Source organism: Centropristis striata, chromosome 9 (assembly GCF_030273125.1).
Source record: "Centropristis striata isolate RG_2023a ecotype Rhode Island chromosome 9, C.striata_1.0, whole genome shotgun sequence".
Classification (NCBI taxonomy): domain Eukaryota; kingdom Metazoa; phylum Chordata; class Actinopteri; order Perciformes; family Serranidae; genus Centropristis; species Centropristis striata.
The window spans coordinates 21,136,109-21,155,917 of record NC_081525.1 but is presented as its reverse complement, the minus strand read 5'-3'; the positions used below and the strand labels follow the sequence as shown (position 1 = coordinate 21,155,917).

At 39.3% G+C, this 19,809-nt stretch overlaps 1 protein-coding gene across 6 annotated transcripts in view; it reads left to right on the top strand.

Moving 5' to 3' along the window:
• The window catches only part of LOC131977322 (discs large homolog 1-like protein), a 120,193-nt gene extending 101,586 nt beyond the window's left edge, over positions 1 to 18,607 (top strand). For 4 of the 6 annotated variants that reach the window (XM_059340562.1, XM_059340560.1, XM_059340561.1 and 1 more), the window contains 9 exons: positions 3,523 to 3,705; positions 7,694 to 7,757; positions 10,147 to 10,162; positions 11,763 to 11,813; positions 12,036 to 12,137; positions 12,586 to 12,758; positions 12,847 to 12,956; positions 13,517 to 13,608; positions 14,691 to 18,607. In XM_059340562.1, the coding sequence (XP_059196545.1) occupies positions 3,523 to 3,705; positions 7,694 to 7,757; positions 10,147 to 10,162; positions 11,763 to 11,813; positions 12,036 to 12,137; positions 12,586 to 12,758; positions 12,847 to 12,956; positions 13,517 to 13,608; positions 14,691 to 14,797 (898 nt within the window). In that variant the 3' untranslated portion in view covers positions 14,798 to 18,607. Of the gene's footprint in view, positions 1 to 3,522; positions 3,706 to 7,693; positions 7,758 to 10,146; positions 10,163 to 11,278; positions 11,321 to 11,762; positions 11,814 to 12,035; positions 12,138 to 12,585; positions 12,759 to 12,846; positions 12,957 to 13,516; positions 13,609 to 14,690 lie in introns of all 6 variants that reach the window. The other 2 variants (XM_059340559.1, XM_059340558.1) reach the window with 1 other exon arrangement.
• Positions 18,608 to 19,809: the final 1,202 nt, after the last annotated feature.

The following is a 19,809-nucleotide window of genomic DNA, read 5'->3' as shown; positions in this document are numbered from 1 at the left end:
ATTTATCTAGTTATATTATGTGTGTGTGTGTGTGTGTGTGTGTGTGTGTGTGGTGTTTGCACATATGCATGTGTATTACGGTTAAGGAGACTAACCTTTTCTCAGAGGAAATGTCACTGAAGCAAGGTGATATATGTACGACTGTCCTTTGTGTGAAAAGTCTGTGTGTGTGTGTGTGTGTGTGTGTGTGTGTGTGTGTGTGTGTGTGTGTGTCCTCCCCTCTTCTCATTTTACACCCTTAATGTCCTATTTTAAACACACTGTGGTTTGAAAGCTTTGCATTGCAATTGTATACACTGCGCAAAGATCCACCTAGAAAAGCAGGGATAACTACAAATTAATGAAAACACCATACAGTCTTCACATTTTATTTTTTATTCATGCAGCTGCAGGAGAATTTCTTTGCTATCGGAGAATGAGACGATAAAGCAATGTTCAAAGTGCTACCAGACCTATAATTATATTCTATGAGGATTTAATCAATGGGTTTATAACAGAACATTGATGCAGTGATTGGGGTTTATGAGGCTTTATGAAGGCTTAGACTCATGTCTCACTGGGCACTGAAAAATGATACCAATCTATGCTGTACTCTGGTGCAAATATCAATTACAAAGCTTTTTCAGCAACCAAAATGCTCTGGGACATTTGCTTCCTGAAACTGAATATTATGGTTTTAAATTGCTTTAGGGTTTTTTTCCAAGTAGATATGACTGATTTTTATTCTGAGAATGTAGGATATTTTATTAACTTTAACATACGGTATAGAAAGCAAATTATATATAATATATACTTATTGTTTTGTATTAGACACTATCATACGGTTGTATTTCAGTGAATTCCCCTGTTTATTCACCTCTCAATAAAGTATATTTATGCAATAATCTTATCTGAGTATTCAGAGAAAAATTAAACCGCAGTGCGATAGGTTGCTTGCTGTGCAATAGTGCACACACAGTATTACCAAATTTCCACAGCACTCACTGGGAAAAGGTGTCGAAGATGACCAGGTGTTTCTGTCACAGTAATTACACTGTGTTCCTTCATTCGAGTAATTAGATTCAGAGGTTCCCACAGAGGAATTAAAAACGACTATAATACCGCAAGCTAGAAATTGATTTAGAGTTACATTTACACATGGCCTTAATAATAAACAATCCATCAGTGTAACCTGCAAAAAAAGAATCCATTTGGGATTTGTGGAACTCTTATTTCTCTTTTGTTGACATAATGAAGGAAAGGAACGTTATTTATACACTCGACAGCTGCCCTTTACTGTGTGTGTGTCTGTGAACCTGCATGTGTTTTTTTGTAACTTTTTACAAGCACAAAGTAATTTAAGAACATTTCAAATTATTATAAGACCACAGGAATGCTACATGAATTTTAAGAGTAAGTAGTACAGTACATTTTGAGTGCTGGCTATGCAAATATAGCACTTTAAGGTGTTTAATGATACAAATTTCCACAGGTTACCACACACACCGGGATAAGACCAGTCTACTGAACTACACTGCAGCAATTACCGCGTGTTCCTCCACTCGAGTAATTAGATTTCAGAATCCCACAGAGGAATTAAACTGACTGTATTACTGAGACCTGGTAATTGATTTAGAGTTGCATTTACATAGCTGTGGCCTTCGTAATACTACATACTATTAATCAGTGCGACCTGGTTGCTGCAAAAGTCATTTGTGACATGTGGAAATCTTAACATAAGAGCGCTGATGTTTTTTACTCTACATTTTCTACTATAAGGTTGTTTATACACTCATGTGGAACCTTCCCTATATGGTCATTTATTTACATAAACCTACCCTGATTTTCATATATCCTGTATATGCTGTAGCCGTTCACATGCAGTCTCCTTTTATATTTTTTTACGATTTTAGAAGACTTATGTTTTGTTGAGATAATGTGTCTCAGACAAACCGAACACATACAAACCGAAAACTCCTTGGTGGAGGTTATGTAAGAGTCACTACAATTGTAAATAAATGTTTGGTGACACTTTGTTAACACTGATGAATTTCCAAGTAATTTCCCCCAGAAGTTTCCTAGAAAGATCCATATAATTTGGTACCAATGGTAGCTAAAATAGAGAGTGATTAATTGGTGCACTTCAGACATTTTATCAGAGGACAGCGGATCAGTTGAACATGGAAAAATGTGAATGTGTTACAAAACATAAAGTGAATAATCAATACTTTCTTACTTGGATTTCAAAAGAGCAGCGCTTTCAAGGAAATCCCTCTAGAAAATCAAAGTCTTACAACTTTCTAGTTTGAGACCGTCCCCCTAAGAAGAAGGACAACATATGTTGAAATTAAATTGTTTGTTCAATTAAAAAAGTAGCAGTAATTATAACAGGAGCTTGTCCCGCCTCCCTTTCTGCTTCTGGTTGTTCTGTTTATTTAAAGGCAATGAAAAAAAACAACTTGGCATTGCTACACCATAAAACGTATTATTTGTTTAACTGTGATTTTTGATTGTTTTGTGAGGCACAGACATGTGCTTCTAGGACCATAAAATCACAAAAGCTTTAATGTGTCTTTATAGAGGGCATGAACATCAAGGTCATTTTCTGTCCAATTTGAAGGACTTGTTGCTCTTTTTTTCCCTGTACCAAACTGCATTGTTTTGTTATTTTTCCCAGCAAACTTTCAAGAATTTATAAAAAAAAAAAAACATATCTGTGAAATAAACAGTTACTGAAAACAATACCAGGTGCTACCTGCTAATACACTTTCTAGCACATTTTAGCAGCCAGCTTAATATATAATGTCGCGTGTGGAGGTCTTACTTTTATCATCTTTAATCTAACATCAATAAAACATCAGGTGGAGTTTTCTTTTTTTTTTGTACTGATGTCATACAGTTTTTGTCTACCTCTCCGTCTGATTTTCTCTCTCAGTTTCTCCTTTCCTGTCTATGTTCTGTTTTATTGATGAAGGCAGTAGGGACTTTAGGGGATGTCGGTTATTTCAGCTCTAGTTCCCTTGCACACACACACACACACACACACACACACACACACACACACACACACACACACACACAGATATTGCTGGCCTACTTTCCCAGGTCTTCTCCCTCTGGACGGGTTTGGAACTCTGGTCACCGTTCAGACACGCATACACACAAAAAAGCACACAAACAGACATGCACACAGACAGATGTGTCCAGCTGCACACACACACACACACACACACACACACGCACACACACACAAGGTCATAAATTACTAGTGTAGGCAAGCAGTCCTCAGCTGTTTGGGCTCTTAGTTACTATAACAGATTTGTCCATCTGTCCGTCTTGTTTTGTCAGTTTATTTTCTTCCTATAAAAAATGTGTTGTTGGTTTTATTTTTTGATACAAGATAAGAAGCATCAATGTCACTAAAAGAATGACTAATCTGTCTGTTTGTTTCCGTCCCCTCCAGCAGCACTGTATCATCACACTGAAGCTGTGTTTCTGACTAAATGTGTATAAAACATTGTGTGTCTCTCCGTCTGTCTGCAGAGCATTGTTCGACTATGACGGAAGTGCGTCAGATCTGAGCACGCCCAATCAGGCGCTGCCCTTTCATTTTGGAGATGTCCTCCACGTGAGCAGCGCCGGTGAAGAGGAGTGGTGGCCCGCGCGTCACCTCAGCCCCCCGCCTCCAAACTGCCCTGAAGTCGGAGTGATCCCCAGCCGCAGGAGGTCAGAGTTCAAAGGAGTTTTTGATGGGAGTGGGCAGATTAAAGTCTATGGGCTGGTTTAGATGTGTAGCTGGTTCCTACTCTCACATTGCAGCATACAGTGTATCTATATAGTAGATGATGTTTCCCTAGAGGGAAGTTAGTATCGTTGTTGCCCGTTTCCTGCCTGTCCATCCTGAGTCTGGCGAGGTAGCGGCAAGGTCAGAGCCTCGACGCCAAACATCGATGCTCAACATATTCTACATTCACATAATCTACTTCACATTGATCGCTCTTCATCTCCTCCTCAGTCATCTCCCCTTCCTCCGCTCCTCCACCTGCTCTTTCTAATACATTTTACCCCTCCTTTTCTTCTCCTCCTTGTCCTCTCTTCTTCCTCCTATCCTTTTTTTCACCTCCTCTCCTCATATCCTCCTTTCTTCTCCTTGTTGTTGTTTCACCTGCCCCTTCTCCTCCTCTCTTTTCCTCCTCCCCTTCCTCTATTCCACTTCTTTCCTCCTCTTCTCCTTGTCCTCTTCTCTTTCTCCTCTTCTCCTCATCTCCTTCTCCCATCCCTCGCCTCCTCCGATTTTCCTTATTCCTTGTTTCACCTTAATTTCTTCCTCTCCTTCCCTCATCTCTTCCTTATTCTCTTCTCCTGCTCCTGCTTTTCTCCTCTTCTCTTCTTCTCCTTGTCCTCTCTTTCTCTCGTCTTCCTCCTATCCTTTTTTCACCTTCTCTCCTCTTCATCATCCCCTTCTTTACATCCTCTTCTCGTTTTCTGCTACTCCTCCTTTCCTCTTTTTCTTCTTCTCCTCATATCCTCCTTTCTTCTCCTCCTCAACACCTCTTTCTTCCCCTCTCCCTCTAGCTGTTTCCAGGCCCCTTTTCCTCCTCCCCTTCCTCTGTTTCACTTTGCTTCTCCTCTTCTTTCTCCTCTTCTCTTCATCTCCTCCTCCCATTCCTCGCCCCCTCCCATCTTCCTTATTCCTTGTTTCACCTTCATCTCTTCCTCTCCTCTCCCCATGTCTCCTCCTTCTTCTCTTCTCCTGCCTTTCTCCTTTTCTCCTCTTGTCCTCCTGTCCTCTCTTCCTTGTCTACTTTTTCTTTTCTCTTCCTCTTTTGTATTTTACCTGCTTCTCCTCTACCTTTACCCTTTCTCTCCTCCTCTCCCCCTTGTACTCTTGTCCTCTCCGCCCTTTTCTCCTCATCTTGTCTTTTTGTCCTCCTTCTCGTCCCTTCTTTCTTCTCCTCCTACCGTTCTGTTTCACCTGCACTCCTTCCCTCCTCTTCTCCCTCTCCTTCTCTAATCTTCCTCTTCGTACCTTCTCCTCTTTTCTTCTCTTCCTCTCCTCTTTTTCCCTCCTCCAACTCCTCTACTCCCCTTCTTTCCTGCACACCTCCTCCTCCTTTTTCCAGTCCTAGACAGCTCTCAGTGGTGGAGAGTTTCAAATTGGTTTCCATTTACGTCGCTGTGTCATTTTGCTGCAGGCTCATAACACTGCAAACATCATCATTATGTAGAATCTGCTGAATGTAAACCTGCAGTGGAAACTCCTTCCTCTCACCTCCTCCTTGTTTTCCGGCGGAGGAGGTGACAGACAGATGTTTCTAAGGTGGGAAGAGGAGACGATTTATAACAAGTGTGTCTGTGACATGGAGAGAGGTGACGAGGATGGAGGGATGGGGAAAGTGAGTGAGTGTTAAGATGACGATGAATCAGTGAAAGAGGGATTAGAGGCAACACGGATGAGTGGGAGTGAAGGAAAGGAGACACGGAGGAAACGATGTTGAGTTTGTCACACAGGGGTTTAGACAGTGGAGTATTAATAGACAGAGGTGTTAGAATAGAGGCTGCTGCATTAGAGGTAATAGAATAAGTGAGATTTGAGTTATCAATAGATTATTATAGAGAAAAAGTATTAAATAAGATATTAGAGTAGGATATTATAATATGAGATTGAAAGCTGTGGTATGTAAACATTGATTAAATATTGATTAATAGAGGCTGGTATGATATTAAGTCTAATATGTGAATTTAATTAGTAAAATAAACAGGGTTTTTTTTTTTTAGTTTAGGCCTTTTAACTGTCCTCAAGCGCATTTCCTCGATATCCTCCACCTGCTAGTCCTTCTTCCCCTCCTCTTTCTCGTCTACCTGCTCCTCCTCTTTCTCTCCTCTTTCTTCTCTCCTCTGTCTCTCAGCCTCATCTCCTCTTCTTCTTCTTCTTCTTCTTCTTCTTCTTCTCCCCACCTCCTCCTCTACTCCTTCTCCTTCTCTCCTCTTCCACCTCTCCCCACCTCTCCATCCCTTTCTCCTCTACTCCTCCTTCTCCCCTTATCTCTGCCTCCTCCCCTCTTTCCTTTTCCTCTTCTCCACCTCCTTCATCTCCTCTTCTTTCTGCTCTACCTGCGCCTTCTTCTTCTCTCCTCCTTCTTCCCCCCCAGCTCCCTCTCCTGCTCTATTTCTCCACCTCCTCTCTTATTCCTCTTATTCCTTTTTCCCTTCTCCTTCCCTCCTTTTTTCCGCCTTTTCATATCCTTCTCCTCCTCTTAGTCTTCCTCCTTGTCTCATCTTATCTTCTCCTCTTCTTTTTGCTGCTCGACCTCCTACTCCTACTTTTCTTCCACCTCATGTTCTCCTCAGCTATACTTCTACTACTCCTCTTGCTGCTCTCTTCTTCTCTTCCTCTTTCTTTTTCACCTTATCCTTGTCCTCCATGTCTCCCCTCTTGTTTGATTCTAATCATGTAATTCAAAGTGGGAAAATAGGAAAAACAAATTCAACTTGTGTGCTGCTGCAGGAGAGTAAACATGCTAATGTGAAAGCATTGTTGGCTTTTAGAGCCGTTCAGAGCCGAGCTGCCATCAGGGATAAAACTGCAGTACAGCCTGCAGTCTCACATTGTTCCTTTAGTTACTATATCGTAGTTTCTGCTGTGGACTTTGATGCTGTTGGTCGGTTTTCAGTGTAGTTGTTTGGGTGTTTATAGACATTAGGAGGCTAAATGCTGCATTATTCAAGACTTAGCAAAAAAAAATGCATCTGGCTTTTCAGCCTAAATTATATAATGAGGCTTCAACAGAGAAACAGGTCCCTGAGCTGAGACGCTGGAGATTCACCTTATTTGAAATTCTAGTGTTTAATGTGATCACCAGCAGGAAATGGCCCTGCACAGGAAGTGACAAATCTAAATTTAAATATAGCAGACAAAACTGTCTCCTTAGCAGGAGCAGGCAAACTCTGTATGAGGAGAAAGTGTCTATTCTACCCTGAGAATGATATTTTGGTCTTTTCTTACCCTCACCCCTTTTCCCCCTTATAAAGTAATCCAATTCAATGGACTTGAAGCTATCTGCTCTTTTCTATCAAGTTATGTAATATCTGGATTTCAAGTCCAAAAAATTAAATCAGCTGCTTTTCACCACTATTCAAAAATCCCATAATCTCACAGTGCTTCTTATAGACAAGATAGAGCCAAAAATATTTCATGTATAGTAAGATACAAAATTACTTTTTGAATTAAGGGATGTTATGTAATATTTTTGTGCTCATATGTTTTTGGGAAGTGAAAAGATTTTCTGTGAGAAGTAGTTCTTCAGTTTCAGGTTTCAGATCATTCTGTGATAACAGGTTTGATCTTCCAGAAGAGGAGATCAAATGGAGTTCACATTCGCCTGATTAAAGCCCCGTTATTTCAATGTGAACAATTACTGTTCTGTCAGCAGGGTTTCACAATGAAGCAGAGAATAATGTCTGTCATGCCTCAGGGAATTCCCAAGATTGATGCCTGATTTGTTTCTGTTTCTGAAATTTCCCAACAACAAATCTTTTCTCATATACTTGTCACTAAACATCATCTCCTGCAAGAACACCTTATTAAACTTTGTCTGGAAAAAAACACATATATTCTAAGAGTGGATAGATTTGCTTCTGTCCAAACTCTTGTTTTTTGATGTTAGTTTCAGTATTTCTTCATATTTTAATTTTTCTGTCGTTCGTCTCACAGGGCAGAGAAAAAGGAGAGGTCGAGGTTAAAGACGGTCAGAGTGACGAGGTCTCAGGACAGATCGGTGAGTAGCAATCACATTCATAAGCCTTAAAAAAATAGAAATTAATAGTTCATTAGCAGAAAAAAATAAAAGCAATTTTAAAATTAATAAACCAACACCATTTTGATAGATTTTCCCCTGATTGCGCATAAAAAAAATGATTTAGTAAAATCAAAGGTTTGAAATGTCTATTTGAAACAACCCAACAGCAGTTTGATTGATATTATCTGCACCCAAAAAAGCAACCCAAAAACCAAATTAATATATATCTGAATTTGCAAATTAACTCTTCAAATGAATAAATAACAATATTTTTTTTGTTACGTGCTGGAGCTAAGCACAAGAGAATTCTACAACCTGTTGTTCATTTTATTTAATTTAAGTGATCTTAGAATGAGAAAGCTAAGATTAGATCTGTGGAAGTATTGTTTGCCCTTGATTTTATCATCATACAAGTTATATTAACTCTAACTGACACAAAGGTCACATTGTAGAGTTTTGCTGTTGGTCCAATAACCAGCATGGGGCTAATTACTCTAATGAGAGACTGGTATTGGTGGTGCAGATGAAGTCAGAGGAAAAGTATCCCTTTTTATCCATCACAATAAGACTAAAGTTTGCTGAAGATTAAATCCAAGTGTGTTTATAAGTGTAAGAACAAGTGTGCTCTTATTCCTTGGATGTCAAACATTCTCAAAAAACAGCAAAATGAATATCATGTGACATTCCCAATAATAGCTTTCCAGTTCTCAGCTGAAATTGTAAATGAGAATGTGTTGAGATGCTGTTGAACCAGGTGCAGAAGGAGGTTTGACATTGTGTTATTTGCAGAAGAAAATGTTTTTTCACCCGTCCACATAGTTATATATAACTGTGATGTTGATAAAATCAGAGTGGAAACAATACTTCCACAGAGAGATGTTAAGCCTTTCTAGTTGGACTATTTCTAATGTAAACCTTCTCATTCTAAGATCATCAGGTTGTAGAATTCTCTTGTGCTTAGCTCCAGCATGAAAGACAAATAACTATTATTTATTCATTTATTTATTTGAAGAGTTAATTTGCAAACTCAGATATATTCTAATTTGGATTAATTTTATTAAATCACGTTTTTCGGTTGTTGGTTTTTTTTGGGTGCAGATAATATCAATCAAACTGCTGTTGGGTTGTTTCAAATAGACATTTCAAACCTTTTTATATTTGCTAAATCATGTATTTATAATGTGCAATCAAGGGAAAATCTATCAAAATGGTGTTGGTTTATTCAAAAAATAAAATTGCTTTTATTTTTTTCTGCAAATGAGCCCTTCATTTTTATTTGTTTAATGTTCTTTCCAATAAAATATTTAAAAATATAAATAGAATAGACAAAAATACTATGGAATTGAAATAGAAATTCCCCCCCCCCCCCCCCCCCCCCCCCCAAATATGCAGTAAAACAATGTTACAGTAAGATTTAGATATTATCAAGTAAAAAATCATGGCTATCAGTGTGTCTCATAAGAAGTGAAGCAATATAACTGGTATATAAAACATATGGAAAATATATGGACATATGGGTTGAAAGACACACCCTGATCAAAAATATACAAATTAAATTAAACTGAAAGATTGAAAACAAAACAAAAACAACTCAGCAAAGTATAAACAATAAGTTAAAGTAAAAGTGAAGAACATAAAATAATGGACTTTCAGTGCCGATCTAAAAGCAGCTCCATGTTCTGTTAATTTTTTACTTTTATTTTTCAGTAAAATGAACAAAATAATGAGTAAAATTGAGCTAAAAATGTCTTTTGTCAGTGACAGGCTCACCACCAAGTGTAGACAGGTTAACTATCAATTAGAGACTAATTAAAAGTACGCCGACTAGCTTTTTGTTACTAATAAATTTGTGATTTAGAAAGTTTCCAGTTTGAGTTTGAAGGCGAGGAGACTTTAATCACACTTCACACAGAGTGATGATGAGAGTCGAACACAAGCTATTGATATCACTGTGTTGTCAGCCTGCTCTCTGTTTTCCTCGCACTGTGTGAATCAGCAAGTCTGCAATCAGCAGCTCTGCACGGTGAAGAGCTGATAATTAAAAATGATCTCACACACACACACACACACACACACACGCTGTATCCCCTGGCTCTGTGCTTTGAGAAAGACTGCAAATTAGTTTGCTCACTCAAACTCTGTGTGTGTGTGTGTGTGTGTGTGTGTGTGTGTGTGCGTGTGTGCGTGCGTGCGTGCGTGTGAGAGAGAGGAATAGAGAACCCATGAGCTTTCAATAGGGCTTCTGTTGATAACAGTCAAGATACTGTTATGATCAGCTTTGGTATTATGATTAATATTCTCTCTCTCTCTCTCTCTCTCTCTCTCTCTCTCTCTCTCTCTCTCTCTCTCTCTCTCTCTCTCTCTGCAGGATCAGGATGATAAAGGTAGGTATCCTGTCCATCAGTGACACTTGCTGGTCAGTTAACGTAACTTCAGTTCCTTAGCAACACAGACTGGACACTGCTGCACCTTTTAACCTCCATCCTCCAGTTGTCTTGAACCCTCCTTCAAACTCCTCCTCCTCAGTCCTGCTCTGGGATGGAGGAAGGGGAGCATGACGGATAAGGAGGAGGAGGAGGGTGCACTGAAATAGTAAAGTTGACTTTATAAGATTGTTAAGTTTGAATCCATAAGTCCACTGTCCAGAATAACTTATACATTGCAAGGTATGTAGTTGTAGGTAATATTTGAACTGGAAATTGTCAGAAAAACTGCACTAGTACCCCTTTAAAATTGATCCTTTATTACATCAGAAAAAGTACTATATTTGATGCCCAATTTGGTCCATTTTAGACTGTTGTATCTTTATTAGTTTAATAAGATAGAAGGTTTAAAGGATGTGGTTAAATGCGCAGTATGTAATTCCTGCCGCTATGTTGTCTTTAATTTAAAAACAATAACAAAAGAGGGACTTTGATGAAGTTGTGATGTTCTGTAGGATCATGGGTCTTTGTTTTTATTGTTTACCAATCACCATTGCAAAAATTATCTATCCGACGGCATTAGCTTAGTGGCTAATTTCTGTTTCAAATGGCATGTAAATAATGAAAGAAAGTGCTGTGTGGCAGAAGAAATGCTGAGTAAACATTATATAAAACGTAACATAACATAATAATAAAATAACATAGGTCTAGTTGAGTCAGTTTTATATATATATTAATGCAGAAATCTTACATATTATACCTTTAATGAGTGTTGTCTCTTGGAGGCTGTAATGCTCAGGTGTCCGCATACTTTTTTACATATCCTTTAGGTTTTGCTTTGGATTTTATTATGCATTCTGGGATAGACTCTGGCCTCCTGCTCCCCTGGACAGGATGAGCTGATATAGAACAGTGATGGATGGAAAGATATGCTGTGGCTGATGGTTTTTCTGTTATAAGTGAAAGTGTGTCGGTGGGTGTGCAACAAAAACACAATGTAAGTCTGTGTGTGTTTGTCTGTATATGTGTTTTTATGTGTGTGTGTGTTGCTGACTCTGACCTGTCTTGTCCTTCCAGAGCTGGTAACCTCTGGCACCAGCGATAGTGAGAGTAGTTCCTGTAAGTCTAGACCCTCCTCTATCTCTTTCTTTCTTTCTTTCCTTCCTTCTTTCTTTCTCTATTTCTTGTCTTCTCTCTTCCTTCTTTGCTCTTTCTTTTTCAGTTTTTATTTTATTTGTGTGTGTGTGTGTGTGTGTGTGTTTCTCTGTGTCCTTGTGGGTGTTTCATGCATACATGCACATGGGTTTTGGTGTGTTGTGATTCTTGTGTTCTTATGTGCATGTGTTTGTGTGTGTGTGTGTGTGTGTGTGTGTGTGTGTGTGTGTGTGTGTGTGTGCGTGCGTGCCTGTGTGTAAGTTACCTTTCTCTGCTTCTCCAGCCTGTTTTTTCCAGAGCTGTTGAAGACGTTTAGTCCAAAAGTAGAGGGTCGGGTGTGTTTTATTATTAATAATTGAACCACTGTGCCTCTAAACGTGTCCATCATTTCCGTTTGTCCGACCAGCTGGCCAGGAGGAGACTCTCCTCACCTACCAGCCTGTCATGCAGCAGGAAGGTCAGTGTTTTACCTCACATCAGACCTTTTGTTTTAAGTTCTCAGGGTTCATTGTCATCTTTTTATGTTATACAGTCTTGGTACGTTTTGTGAGTGAAGGAATTTAACAGCATAAACACAAAAAAAATTAGTTTTATGTATCTTTATTTTCTAGTTGGCATTGCTTTACTCAACTTTCTTTTTTGTGTGAGTATGAATCTGGTTCTGTTTGTCATATCCCAGTTAATTACACACGGCCAGTCATCGTGCTTGGACCAATGAAAGACCGGGTCAATGATGACCTCATCTCAGAGTTTCCTGACAAGTTTGGCTCCTGTGTCCCACGTGAGTGTCTCAACTTTGTGATAAATCTGAAGAGTGATCTCCTAAATGATACTGAAACTTTGCACATTAAGAATACTATAAAATTGTGTTTATAACATTGACTGTATTAAAGAATTGTATGTAGGCTCAGGGCCTGAAAAGTGAAGCCAATGTGGAAGCGCCTTAAACCTGCATTCTTTCTAATGGCCAGCAGGGGGAGACTCCACTGGTTGCAAAAAGAAGGTCAAATTATATAAAAATCTATGAGAAAATTAGCCTACTTCTCACTTGAATAATTACCTCAGTGAACATTTTCAGGTTGAGTTGGTAGTCTCACTCATTACTTTTAAGTCTTCAATACAGCATGAAATGTAAATTATGTTCCCAATTAGAGTAAATGTATACATGAAGTTATGTTTATTCCTTATTCTCAATAATTGCTTAATGTGTAAAAATCCATGATCCTCAGACACAACGCGGCCACGGCGAGACTACGAAGTGGACGGCAGAGACTACCACTTCATGTCCTCCAGAGAGCTCATGGAGCGAGAGATCCAGGAACACAAGTTCATCGAGGCTGGACAGTATAACAACCATCTGTATGGAACCAGCATACAGTCGGTCAAAGAGGTTGCCGACAAGGTGAGTTTGGAGAAAGAGTGTAGGGAGAGGGGAGATGCAATAAAAAGAACGGAGCAAACAGAAACAACTCTACGTGTCTCTTTCACAGGGCAAACACTGCATACTGGATGTATCAGGGAATGCGATAAAGCGTCTCCAGTTGGCAGGCCTCCATCCCATTGCTATCTTCATTAGACCACGCAATGTCGACAACATCCTGTGAGTTACATGAATATTAACGCCACAGTCGTATCAAGATGAACATCAGATTGTGAGATAAATGACATGAACATTAAAGTAAGATAAAGAACAAACAACAAAACATAATTCTGCAAGTTTCAAGAATAACAACAGAGAAGTGACCAAAAAAAGTCTTTCACTTTTCTCCAATCACATTTAAACGAATTAATGACAGATTTTTTTTTTTTAAATCATGCATTTGGTTATGCATATGAATGCCTTGAGACTGAAGTCTGGAAAAACCATCAGAAGTGATGTCTTTGGGATATTTGTTTTCTTCATAAAATATTTGCCTTTAGCCACCTTCAAACAGACTGTGATCTAGCTGCAACTTGGTTAGTGCTTTATTCTCATGCGTGCACTTCAATGTGATTTTGCAGTTCCAATGTTAATCAAAGTGTATTTTCATCATGTCATTTGGCCACTGTTGAATTTCACAGTGAAGTCAAAGAGCTTGCCTAGGGGTTTAGTTGGATGTAAAAGACATTTTAAATGATAGTTCAGTACCTTGACATTGGATCTTGTGTCTGTCTTTCCAGAGAGATGAACAAGCGTTTCACTGAGGAGCAGGCAAGGAAGACTTTCGACAGAGCTGTCAAACTGGAGCAGGAGTTCACAGAGTTCTTCACTGGTTAGTCTCCAGCAAACAGTCACATACACATCCAAACATGCAACATAACCCGTTAAAGTTCTGTTGATTGTCTATGCTGATGTCATGTGGGAATAGAAATCGGTTTTCAGTTGGAGATGTTCTAAAACATTTGGCAGCTCAGGACCAAAAAAAGAGTTATTGGGATTGATGTCTTTCACTTCCTTTCTGTCTCAATCATCTCAGTTAGATGAGATGATTGATACTACTCTTATGTCTGCACCTTAAGTACACAGCTGGAATCAGGCCATGGTTAGTCCTTGACCTGTCAGTCCTGGGATTCGAACCAGCAACCCCCAGTATTCAAGCCCGATTCCTAACCTCAAGGCCACAGACTGCCCAAACACATTTTTCCAGAGCTGATGATAGAGTGAGCAATCTCGCTTTCTTCCTATCTCTGTTGTGAGTTGCACATGCACAGAACCAATCAGGCAGGGTTTACGGCTCGGGCATGACTCAGGAACAGAAGGGAAAATGGTGACCATTTTTTTTACCTCTGGTCAGATACTGAATTGATGACACTAATCTCGGGCAACCTTGAAACTACGGTGATTGTATAGGTCTTCTGTGCTGCAAGGTTGAAGATGTGTGTGACGCATCCACATTTTAGAATTTGTAGCCTCTTTGCCCCAATATCCGTCTCCTGGCTGTAGCTCCGTAACTCAATCACAGAAATAGCTAGTATCGATCTTCTAATCTTATTTTGTGAGAGAGAAAATAGAATAGTAATCACATTTCACAAAATGTTGAACAGGGAAATATTGCAAAGTTCCTTTGTATAACAGTTTTATGCAAGTCAGCAACAAGTGATTCAGAACGTGGGATATTATGTTTTCACAACAATATGTTTGGTTCAAACATGGCTGTACTTGTCAGTCTTGAGGACAGGTTCATTACATTATTTTCCCATTGAGGAGGTCTGTGTGTAAAGAACAAAGACACACTCAAATACACAGATGTTGATCTTTAAAGGGTAATCCTCCTTTAATGGAGACATTTGGTTATAGTTCCATACTGCTCAAAGTGAGGAATATGGACATTAATATATCTCTCTCTGTCTGCAGCTATCGTCCAGGGCGCGTCTCTAGAGGAAGTGTATTCGCAGGTGAAGCAGATCATCGAGGAGCAGTCTGGTCCTTACATCTGGGTGCCCACCAAGGAGCGACTCTGAATAAAAACACACATGCCACATGATAACACACATCACTCTTTCAACACTTCCTACGTCTCTGATTTTCTATTATCAGCCTGCTTCCTCTCTCTCTCTTGTATACACATATTACTATACAAACACACACATTTACACAAGCACATAAAGTCGGACGAGGCTGGGACTATCTGGGACTGCGACTTCCTGAAGTGGGAGGGGCTATTGTCTGTCCAGCAGCCTATTGGTGGATCTTCCTACAGCTCAGTTCCTTAATGTTTAAGGAGGTGGTTCAAATCAAGGCGACATGCACCATTATCTGATTTGATTTCATTATTGTTCTTATTGTTGTTGTCGTTGTTGTTTTCATATTAACGAAGGGTAATGCATTCATGTATGGGTTTGTTATGATAATAATGTCACCAAGAGGCAGACTTTTGCACGCTGTAGCTTTAAGAGCATGTTTTTGGGACAAAATCTTGATCTCCTTCCCGGTCTGTCCGTTGTTCCTTATTGCATTGCTCCCGTTTAGTCTTTTTCTGTCTTTCTCTCATATCCCTTCCTCCTCCTCCTCCTCTGCCCTTTAGTCTACAGATTTAGATATAAGGTACAAAGTTTATAATATGTCCCAGATTTTGGCCAAAATGAAACCATGTACAATTACTGTTTAGAGATGTAGCAAAAAATCATGAGCAATTAAGGATTCATACAATTGAAACACTTGTTGATATCTCTTGTAAAAAGCAGGAATTCTCAATCTAAACTTGAGGAGAAAACTAAATGATATAGTTTAAAATAAATGAAATATGGAACATCATTTTCGAGTCAATTTGGAGCCCTGATCCCGTATTTCTCACATTTGAGACACATTTATCAAACATATCCCTTTTACAGTGAAGTGTCACGATAACCTTTAAGAGCAGCTTTAAAGTGATCACATGAACAATTATATGTATGCTCAGAGTCAGAACAGCCAATCAGAGACCAGGATTTGTCAAAATTGCCCTCTGCTTCTATTTCACTCAGTGATGTGTTTTTCTGCAAAAACAGCCAGTCATTTTAATAGTTAAAAGGTACATTTTATTGGTGTTAAATTCTCCACATATCCCATAGAAATTATAATATATAAATATAAAAATGTGTATAAAATATTCGGCTATGAAAACAAAAAGAAACTGCAGCAGAAAATAAATTCTGCTGTTGTTAGACGAGGTACACCAGAGAAAACAGATAATCAGGGCAATTTAGTGCAGCACTGGAGAGTGTAGATAATGAAGATGCATAGAAAGTGATTGCAAACAAAATCAGTGAGGCTTTAATCTGGTTTGCACCTTGATGAACATAAGAAGCAAAGAGAAGAAAAAAATAATGTGGAATCATATTAAATGTTCAAAACGAATGCAAACGAGCTAAAACTACCTCATTCTGAATCAAACATGTGGCTTCAGCTAACACATTGCTCATCATGACCAATTAGAGTTTATACAATCCGTCTCAAATATTTACAATTAAAAGGATAGTTTTAAGTCCAACATTTGACTGTAAGCAGTTTGATAAATACGGGTCCAGATGCTCAGTTTTATAAAACTTGTATTACCCACAGTCCCTCCTCCTCCTCCTCCTCCTCCTCCTCCTCCTCATCCTCCCCCTCTCTGTCTCATGCCTTCATCTCTCTTCTCCTCTCCTCCACATTCACAGTGTGACAGTAGTTGAGCACTCCAGCATCAAAAAGTGTATCATTTTATTCATCAACACTATCATCACGATCATAATCATCAGCATCATCGTTATAGCTTTCCTTCTTACTGTAGTTGCACTAATGAGGGCTGGTTTCTTAAAAGCATCTAAGCGTGACAGAATGGATCCCAGTGTTTTCTTTAAGTTATCAGTGATTATTATGCTGGTTCGAAAGAGATAACAAGGTCAGGGAACTCTTTATGGTCTTTTGCTGTATGTCATGCTATTGTTGCGTGGTTAAAGACATAAGGTGAACTCCTGGATAACCCTACCTTTTGCAACAGGTTTTTTCTTTCATGCTGGATTTATAAGTGTGAGCCTTCAGCCCCAGTGTGCATGAATAACACCTGAAACTAGCTCCATTTGTGACCTATGCTCCATACATGATACAGGTATATGGTGGACAATTGAAGTGTTATATTTTTTATCTGTTATCCAGCAATGGATTGTATCATCAAAGTTGCTTTCATAATCACATAGATGTCTACAGTCTGCCGAGAAATATCCGAAATGTTTATTGGCGCTACAACCAACAAATTCTTACAGCTTGACGAATACTGAAGCTTGATCAGGCCCAAATATTCTCTCTAAGTACCCTTCTAGCGTCAGTTTTGGATGTGTCAAGGACAGCATCTCAGTTTCCACTCATTACATGCATAGTGGCTTCAGATGCATACAGTCTCTCTTCAAATGAAATCCCAATGTAGGTTTCAGCTCCAAAAGTTTGGGCAACACGACTACTTGATAAGTTTAGGAAAAGGTCAGTTTGGCTTAAAATAATTCCTGCTGGATGTGAAGTAGTTTCATACATAAGAGAATGTGGCATAGCTAAACATGGAAGCTGACTTACTGACCTTTGGTTCCAGAGGAGATGCAAACACCTGTCTGCTGGGTCAGGAGTCAAAAGTCTGATGTCTCATACACTAGACTCTAAAGGGTGCTATAAGGCGCGTTTCCATTAGGATAAAGAGTGGCCGCTGGGAAAGATCAGGCCACAACCTCTCAAATGGCCGCTCACTCGGCGTGTCTCCATTATTAAAAAAGGCCCCAGAGGGATTTATGAGACTCCTAAGGTGACGTATGGTTTTCGATCGTCACGTAATCGATTAGTGACAGTTTCTACCGTGACGTCACATATGCGACGGATTTAACACAGACGTAACACAAACATAAAAAATAAGGAAGGAGACGCCATAATGGAAGGAGCAGAACTTGCTGTGTTTCTTGTCGCTGTGTTCAAGCACATGGCAGAGATGATTATGGACTTCGACAGCTTTTAAAATTGGCACGTGTTGTCGTGGCGTAGAGTACTGCGTCACATCCCGCTTAGCACGTTACATTCCATTTAGCATTCTATCCAATCAGCAACCAGGCTTTTTCAGGGGAGAAAAATGGCCCTGCTCTTCGACAGAGCCAATAAATGTCCAGTCAAACGGCTGCTAGGGGCGGCTCATGTTCAAATTAGGGACATTTCGACTATAGCATTAACACACCTATATCTGACAACGAAGGGCACTGAGCAGGCTTCAGTATTTGACAAGTTGTTGGTGAGAATGGGTTGCTACAACATGCAACTTTAGTACAAGCAGCTTATCGGAGCTAGCTCTGCCAGTCATGTGACCCTTGCTTTGGACATCTCTTGACTGAGGTCAACATATATATCACAGAATATATATTAAGCTTAACTTGCACTGAGTTGTTGTATGCAGTAATAGTTAAAAACCTAGCTTGAAAATGACCTATCCTCTTTTCATTTTTCCTAACATTCCAGCTGTTTTGTCATCCTGTCCCTTTTTCCAATAATACATGTGCTAAATAGTTCTAGTCGCCTAAATAGTGCTATGTTTTTAAAGTTTGCCTGTTTTGTTTGTATCATGTAAGTGCATGAGGACATCCATCCAGGCAGCATTATTCACACGTTGCTATTGGCTTCACACTACAATGCTGATCGACAGAACGTTTATCTTCCACGGGCAGATAGTAGACATCTGTGAGATCAGGAAAATACCTTTCAAAGATGCAACCCTCTGCTGGGTAACAATAAAAAAATAGGACTTTGACTTTTCCCTTAAAGCAATTATAATCAAAACATTTTTTTTAAATAACATGTATCAGATGACAGTGTGAAAACAATATGACAATGTGAACAAGAACTACCACCTGAATCTGCAGATTCTCTAGATAATGCAGAACTGTTTTCTGTGAAAAAGTTTTAAAAACTCACTGTACACCACCTGCTCAGCACCAAACAACAGACAGACACAGTTAGCAACTAGTGGGTGAACACTGGAGAATATTTCAGCTATAGAGCCAGATTTTGGAGTTGGTAGAGACCAAAAACGGAGCTAAAAGAGTGAAGTCACAAATGGGGCTTACCTGAAACGACAATATTCTGTGTTGTGAACATTTGAAGTACCGAGATGCTTTTGGTAACACAGCCCCTGTATGGACCTTGTCAGCCACCCACTTCCCATCTTCACCCTCAACCCCCCGAGGCGACTCCTCCAAGCTGACTGGAGCCCAGAGACGTACAGAAAGACCGTTCTGTCAACAGAGTAGCTCTTAGACCAAAATAATAAGTAGTTTTAACCACATCTGTTTTGAAAGCTTTAATATTTTCTTGCAGATAATCCAGCTAAATTATTTCCTTCCCTCTGTAATCCTTGATGAATCCAGTAAACCTGTGGTGTCGTCACTTGACAGAACCGGACTCTCTGTGTGACTCTGACTGTGTGTTTTAGCCAGGGGACCATGCCACTGTCTGTTAGAGTAAAGCACCGATGCAAAGAATCTATTACAGAGATGGATCTATATCTAACATATTATAATATTTATCCCTGCTCTAACTGCCTATTTTGGTACAAAAGAATAAAAAAATAAAGGTCTTTATTGAGATTTACTGAAGTTCCTCCACCAATGACCGGAGATGATTATTCTTTTGTGTTGTGGAATGTGTATGACTGTGAATATGATATAATAACTGTAAATATGAATATTTACTTGTACTTGTACTGCAGGTTTCTAGTGTTCACTATTAATTTTTAATGTGATTCCCTTCAAGGGGCAACCAGGTTCTTAAATGGCGGAGTGCACTGGACAAAATGTAATCTTGGAAAGCATTGGCTATCATAGCTATCGTAACTTTAAAATCTGCATTCGTATTCATGTAAAAACGGGACACACCACGTGCATAGCATTGTTTACCTACTGGTTGCCAAGCTGGTGCAGGGTAAACCACAGTGTGTCAAATAGTCCAGCGGTGCACACCAAGACACCTGAATAAACACTTTTTAAAAAAT